Source organism: Nuphar pumila, chromosome 11 (genome assembly GCF_984573655.1).
Source record: "Nuphar pumila chromosome 11, dmNupPumi1.hap1.1, whole genome shotgun sequence".
Classification (NCBI taxonomy): domain Eukaryota; kingdom Viridiplantae; phylum Streptophyta; class Magnoliopsida; order Nymphaeales; family Nymphaeaceae; genus Nuphar; species Nuphar pumila.
This window is the reverse complement of record NC_143259.1, coordinates 86400314-86408468: the sequence shown is the minus strand read 5'-3', so window position 1 is coordinate 86408468 and position 8155 is coordinate 86400314. Positions and strand designations below refer to the sequence as shown.

The following is an 8155-nucleotide window of genomic DNA, read 5'->3' as shown; positions in this document are numbered from 1 at the left end:
TGTAAGTCGGTAGCCCACCTTGACAGGAAATTGTCTCACCAAGAAAAAAACTACACATAGCTGGCTTCACAATGAATCAAACCCTCCAAATAATCAAAATAAATAACCAAAACCAACGAGGTCGATCAATAAGGTTATAATCTGACACTATTTACACGTTGAGAATCCAAAGCCATTCATCATAAAACCATTAATATTTGAGGAAAATTTGACTTGCTCTTCACAGTGATTCTTCTCACTTGCAACTTCTATGTTAAAAGGTCCAACCTGAAGATCAAATCTTTTAAAAATTCCAGTTTCCGTTCTCATGAAATGGGTGATAATAACAGAAACTGATTTTTTTTTCTTAACAAGAGGCTAGAAAAGAGCGACAGCGAGACTTGGAACGAAGGAGCCTTTGTTCTATAATTAGGTGAAAATCGCAAGATAGCACTCAAACAAGAAGGCAATAGAAGCAAAAGAATGTCTCCTCTTTTCATTTTTTTCCAAGTACCATTTATTTCTCACAACTCTAGACTGAATACAAGGATGAAATGAAAAGGGTGGTGATTATTATTTACAAAATGCACAGAAAAATCATCTGATCCTATAATCGCCACACCCCACTTCAAAATCAAAATTAATCCATGATTTTCTGCACTAGTACATAATTCGATCCTGAGAGAAACAATGAGAAATGCTGCTAGCACTAACAGAACTACCTAGGAAGAAGTTATTCAACTCTTGGTCTGTAAAGGGCTTGGTTTCTTCATAATCAGATAATAAATGTGTTGCACCCCACATCCCACTCTCTCTTTCAAAACCACCACCATTTCCACTAAGACAGAACCTGTATGAGCTCTGATGATCCATACCCTTCTGCGGCAAGAGAAGGTTTTCCAGCCCCATGGTGTCAATTATATCATTGGGCACCATCTCATTCTTCACTACTCCTGCAGCTTGGTGGTAACTCCCATCAGAAGAGCTGCAGCTCTGGTCACCACCAAACATGCAGGTGGAGAAAGGTGCAGATTGGTCAGGGTTGAGTGAGAGCAATCCAGGCCATAAGTAGTTGAGTTGGGGCACTTCTGAAGAGGAGCTCTCTAGCCCATTGTGCTGCTCTTGCTGCTGCTGTTGGCGTGAGTTCATTAGTAAGGGGGCTGGAAACTGAAAATTTTCGAAGGATAAAATCGATGGTTCGCACTTGTTTGGCTCTAGAAGGGGAGATTTGGTGGGGAGGATGGAATTAGTTTGAGATTTGCGCCCGAAAATCCTGCTGGATTGATGCTGGTCTTTTTGCCTCCCGAAGAGCTTCTTCTTCAGCTTGGTGTTCCAGTAGTTTTTGATGTCATTGTCTGTTCTTCCCGGCAATTGAGCAGCAATAACCGACCACCTGTACATTGTGAAGAATTCAAGCAGATTAGTGTGTTTCTGATCTCAAGTTTCAAGAAAACATCAATGTGGTACATCTGAATTTTGCTTCTAATGTTATTAAAACTCAAGTTTATGAACAGTGGCAGATCAAATTATAAAGGATTCACCTGCTTCCAATGCTTGCAAAGAGGCTACATATTATCCTGTCTTCATCATCAGAGAATTCTCCGTGCTTAATGTTAGGCCTCAGATAATTAAGCCATCTGAGTCTGCAGCTCTTCCCACACCTCTTGAGACCTGCACCATGAAATAACACCTGTCATTGACAGAACTCAACCAAGAAAAGTTTTTCCTTTTCTCTCTTTTTTCCTATTCTTTTCTGCTAAGTTTTTGTTACTTACCTGCTTTGTGAGGGAGAGAAATCCAGTTTCCACCAGTGCCATACTTCTCAATGTATTCCTTGAGCTTGGTGTCTTCTTCTGGTGACCATGGCCCCTTCTTAACATTTGCCTTGTCACAGCAAGGTGCCCTACCCATGGCAGACAGCCTTTGTTGTCTCTGCTGCTTGTTTGAAGAGGTGAAGCACCCTTTGATAAGTTTCAAAGGTTCTGGCAGGTTTCTTTTCTCGAGATACATGGGCTTTATATAATGGATATGCCTAGAAAGAGGTTAAAATCAGAGGACAAGACTGTCTTTTTCACTAAGAAAAATTGAGCTGTACGTAGAACCTTCCATCATTGATTAACCCCCTTCAATATTCACAAGAAAGTCTGGCATCAATTTTTCACAAAAAGTCTTTCAAGTTACACGCTAGGAAAAATGATGACCAAGCAATTATTTAAGGCTTTTAATTAAAGTTTAAAATATTTCATGGATGGTTCCTCTTAGTTGCAGTTTTCTATTTTACCCACTAAAAGTCTAGACAGGGTCCAATAATATAATGACACACTCATCAGCAGAAAATTATTGCCTACCATCTCAAGATGCCTAGCAGTATAACTCTTATATTTATGAACAGAAATCTTGTTTCTTAAGAGATAAGGACTAGGAAGGCCTATTTTTTTAGTGAGACCAAACATGGTAGCCGCCACTGCAAGAGTCAACCCTCTGTTCCTAATCAAATCCCATGAAATGATATTCTTTTTTTTTTCCTTCCATATTTTATTGCTACACATCTACCAAACTGTGGATATATGTACAAATTGCTGTAGTAACTAGAGAGAGCAAGTACTTATTTGCCCATGGATGGGTCTCCTTTTCATTTGTTGAACTCTGCAATATGTTTCCTTTCATATCATTGATTTCTTAGTTCAAAGGTATCCAAAGAGAACTACCACCCATTTAAAGAAACACCTTAATTATGATATTATTCAGTAAAGACATATTCAGTATCTACATGAGGAAGGCAACTGGGATTGTTTCAGGAATAGGGCCCACCTAACATTGTTCACATGCACTCTTATTTGTAATGGCGTTTCATGGTGCCTCTTTTTGTTGCATTACAATCATGGTCAGCTGGTTAAGGGGAATATAGTATATTCATGCTTTGACAAAGATAAGCAATAACCCTAGCAAATGAATAGGCTTGTTTGCAGTAGAACATGGAACAAGAGCGCTAGAACTGTATTTGTAATGACATTGCATAGAGCCAGTACTTTTTTTGTTGTGTTACACTCATGTTCAGATAGTTAAGGGAAATTTAATTACAATCATGCTTGATTAAAAGCAAATGGATTTCTTGAGAAACCGTCACCAGGTTGGGAAGCCTGCCTTGTTGGAAGTCCTGTCAAACTACAACCGTAGTAAAATCCCATGGCCACTCTTCTCGCCCACTGGGGAACCTACTGCTTCGGCCTTACGGCAAGGGATGCACAACTCGTATATATATATATATATATATATATATATATATATATATATATATATATATAGAGAGAGAGAGAGAGAGAGAGAGAGAGACTAGAATATGAGAACTAGATTCTTTCAAAAAAAAATATGTGCTAGGAATCAACCATTGGGTGGTGTATTTTCGATGAAAAAATGCCATTTTTAAATGCTTGAATATTTATGAAGATTATGAGCCATTGCTTAAAAAAATCTCTTTTATGCATCAAAATCAGGTGATTCAAGTGCAGGTTCTTATAAAACCAAGCAGATAGATCACATCCGTATGATTGGATTCAAGAGAAAAGAACAAAAAATCTATGAAAATCGCAGTTCACACATTAGTTCTCATATTCTACCGACTATATATATGTGTGTGTTGCAACAGTACATAGAACAAGTGGAAAAAAGGTCGAATTTTAGATATATGAGAAACTTGTTTGAACAAACTATGTAATTATATATCCCAATTTCAAACAAAGAAAAAAAACTGTCAAACCATCTGAAGTGTTCAATACAAAAATAAGGACAGACTAGAGTTGAGGCTTTGAGCGTTTTCCTCCCAAATGTGAACCTCATAAGGTTTCGCAATTAGATATCTGTGGTCTGCAAGCAATGGTAGACCAATTGCTCGGTATATTTGACTTTGGAAGTATGACATTGAATGCAAGGTTTGACAAATGAAGCATTGGATATAATAGCAGCTCATTATTTTGCCATGTAGTGACGGTTCCCATATCCTAGTTTTTTAATACTCAATAGAGGGCCTTTTCTTCATGCCTGACCTATATATAACTAAGCCTATATATATAAAATGAGACAAAGGACCAATACTACATGAAGTCACCATCTAAATCTATATCTATATCTGACCTAAAGGCATGGTCTTTTTACCGTTGATGTCATGAAAGCATGCATGCATACGCATGACATACTCATTTCCTCATGCATGTACATGCAATTTCAAGACATATGGCGAAATTGGTCCCCCCTCCAACCTCACATTTTGGTCAAAGTTTAACTATTCACACGCCAGCCACAATTAAATTCGTCTTTACTCTCAATTTAAAACCCCATTTGCTGCTTTTTCTATTAATAAATGAGGTCATTGTGGACCCTTCATCTCAAGATGGATGGCTATGGTAGTGTTACTTTGCTGATGCATGCAACAGCAGGCTACATAAATTATGTCACCTTGATAAAAAAAAGTCTTTATTACTCGTATTGACGTCAGCACGTTAGTCCATTTTAACTACGTTTAGTGAAAAAAAATTAAGAAAAAAACGTGCAAAGTACGTCCTAGTGAAAATACATTGAACTCTTTTGTCACTTCTTGATCCTTTTCCAACAAAGATAGAAAAGAACAGTGACGACTTCGTGACGCGAGTGCTCACAATTTCTTTTCTTTTCTTTTTTAGTAAAAGTAGCGACATGGTTTTTATTATTTTATTAAAAATAATAAAAATTACTTAAAAATAAAATAGTGTTCATATGTGTCGATGGTATGCCGTGTGTCGTATCCTTGGACAGAAACCAAAGAATTGGTGTGTCCGTTTGACACAGTTTTTTTCCAAAAGAGTCGGCTGTTATTTCATCTAAACACAAGATTTTGATCATGAAAATTTTTCCAAAAAAAAAAGAAGAGACAAATATCAAAACATGTCCCGAACAAGCTCATCACTTGAAACAATATATATATATATATATATATATATATATATATATATATATATATATATATATATATATATATATATGAGAACTGAACATATTAGGCCTCATTTTTCATTCTGCCCCATTCTGACTTATAGGTTTTAAGTGTTTTATGATAGATCTGAACCATTAGATGTGTTCAGATCGATTTATTGAGATTCGACTCTTGGATCATGTTTTTTTGATGAAAAAATATGATTTTATGAGCGGAGAAAACTGGTACCTTCATAGCCATTGATTTTGGATCACAAGAAAAACCCGTATACAGGTCATATTCTGGCGATCCAAAAGCTGAGTTCCACTAAATAAAACTTATAAATCACATCTACGGGGTTAGATGTGCAAAAAAAATACTTAAAACTATGATTTTTTAAGGGACCTAACGAGACCTAACAGAAAAAGAAACCTAAGAAACAACACATTACTCTTTGTCTCTCTTTCTATATATATATTTATTTATTGAGAACTGGACATATATATTAGGCCCCATATATTGAAGTGTTTTATGATAAATCTGAACTGTTAGATGTGTTTATCATGTTAGATTTAGTGGGAATAACCTTTTGGATCATGTTTTTTTTGACGACGAGAAAATGTATTTTTATGAGCCAAAAAAAATTGATGCCTTTATAACCATTGATTTTGGATCACCAAAAAAACCTATACTCATGCCAGATTCCGGTGATCCAAAAGTAGGTTCCCGCTAAACAAAACCTATAGATCACATCTATGATGTTAAATGTGAGAAAAACACAAAAAATTATAATTTTTAAAAGGTCCTAACCAGTTAAAAACAAAAAAAAGACAGCACCTGCGCATTACTCCCTCTCTCTCTCTCTCTATATATATATATATATTTTGTTAACAAAGAAAATATTTCACCAAAATCTGGGTCACTTAATGGGCCCACCTCTCTATGAGCTAAAACTCTCAGTTGAGACCAGATAAACATACAAGTATTAAAAGAAAAAAGAAAAAAAAATAGATGACAAGAATGGCACATATTTTGAAGTCAAATGCGGCGATCTAAGTAGCAACAACTATTCAAAACCATGCGTTGGAAAGGTAGTTATTACCATACCTAACTGCGACTGTGTAGTGAAGTTGGTATCAAAGAAATCAAGACCACGGGACACACACAAGCATCAAGCTCTTCCCCTCTCTTTCTTTCTTTGATCAATTATAGGGGTACACCTTTGACCTTACAATATTTTATTCTTCCATTGCAAGAATGAATAAAGAAACGTGGTGGGTCTTTTTCCATGGACAGCAAAAAGACTATTTCATATTCACACTTTCTCTCACGTCCTACCAACAACCGAGAAAGAGCTAAGATCATTTCTTTGGCTGGCGAAGTGGTGGTACATGAAAGGATTAGCCATCGGTAGGTGTCATCTAAGACCAAGGGTCGGACAGTGGCTTCATTGAAATTAATTAGAGGCATCTTGATTAGTCACAAAAGTAGAAGGAATCTAACATATATCTCTCTTAAGGCAGTGGACCTGCGTTCAGTTGATCAGATGACTCCAGCCCAGATTCAAGATCCAATGTGGGCGCAAAGTCTCATATGATGAATCCTAGACCGACAAAGATTCCCAGCATTAAGGGGTCTCTTTAATCTTAGTATAGAGACTTATGACCAGAAGCCGCCACCCTCAAGTGGGATGCCCAATCAGACTCCTCTCCATCAAGGAAATTAATCTTGTGTGGACTCCAAGAAGCTTAAAAATTGTAGAGTGCTTCCCAGGCTGAATTGTACAAATGAGAGACCCAACGAAAAACTTTTGCTTGCTTGTAGTTATTTAAATAAACGTCCTCCCTCTCTATATCAAGTAGAGAGAGAGAGAGAGTTTTATGTGAACTTAGGTCATGATAGATCGAACCACGTAAAACATGCTTTTCTATGTGTGTGCTTGTTTCAAATCACTTGGTTTGAATCTTTACATGGTATTAAAGCCAAGCTTTGCTCCTGCGAAGTTGTGATTGTGGTGTGCCCTTTCGGAACATAGGTTGATATGGCATCAAGTCCACTAAGCTCATTTTTTTTTAGTCTAAACCCTATAATTCAATATAATGTGTTTTTCTCTCTGATGTCTATCAAGCTGAACAACGATAATTATTTGCTATGGTGCTCCCGGATCAAGACTATGACATATATAGTTAGGACCTCATCAAATATGTGAATGGATCATTCCCAACACCAAGTTCGCTTATCAGAGAAGGTGAGCTATTAAAACCAAATCCAAAATTTGTTTTATGAAAACAATCCAACCAACTTGCATTGAGTTGGATAAAGGTCATGCTTACATAAGCTATTTTGGGACAAATTGTACCTGTCACATCTTCTAGGAAAGCATTGATTGCATTAGAACAACCCTAAGCATCTCATTTGAGTATTTGTATTCTTCAATTGAAGGATGTAAAAACTCACGTTTTACAAAAAAAAAAGTCAGATTTGGGTCAGATCCGGATCCAACCCAAACTCGTTAACCCATTAAAGTTATAATGTGATACACAGAAGGGTGAGGGTCTTTTAAACCCACTTCCCTACAGGTGTGCTCGTTCTTTCCCCCTTTTTCCTCTGCAAGTAAGGAAACCCCTTTGGGTTTAACGCTGAGGTCACATAAATGGTGACAATTCACCTTCGCAAGCAAGATGCTCGAGTGGATCTTGTAGACCAGAGCATGTAGAATGGGGCAGCTGTTAAGAAACGCCCATCGTACCCATTCAACCTTTACGGTTTATCAAGAGAGATGATAGATGGTACAAAAACTTCAATGGACAGGTTGTTAACAACCACTCCATAGCCAAAAGACTCGGCTTTCCCATTCATCGAAGTTAGGGGAATTGAGATTTCCATAAATTATCCTAGTTGGTAACTCCCAGGTACTTCTGCAGAAGTTGGATGCATCCATGGGCCACGATTGCCTTTGGAGATTCACTCTCTTGGTCACTAACCGTCCCCTTAGGAGCGAACTCAGTCAGTCATCCGGGTTAATAAAAAACACTTGACATAATAAACCCCCGGATTGATCTCTGTTGTTTCTACGTTTCGCGTCTGTGCATACCCACAGGTTAGTTAATATTAGAACTTAAAGAATATCCCCTTTCACAATAGTTGTAGATAATTGAGATTCATACTACTTAGAATGTTGTTTGTATCTTGTGAAGAATATTTGTTTCAGGACAATAGATCTTTGCATAT

General features: G+C 37.1%; 1 protein-coding gene across 1 annotated transcript; it reads right to left on the bottom strand.

Annotated features, from left to right (window-relative positions):
- Positions 1-451: 451 nt before the first annotated feature.
- Positions 452-1961, bottom strand: LOC149822463 (uncharacterized). Its single transcript, XM_089981014.1, has 3 exons — positions 1755-1961; positions 1521-1650; positions 452-1372 (listed from the first exon to the last, which is right to left on the bottom strand). The coding sequence occupies exons 1-3, from the start codon at positions 1888-1890 to the stop codon at positions 640-642; spliced, it is 999 nt and encodes a 332-aa protein (XP_089837140.1). The 5' UTR covers positions 1891-1961; the 3' UTR covers positions 452-639.
- Positions 1962-8155: the final 6194 nt, after the last annotated feature.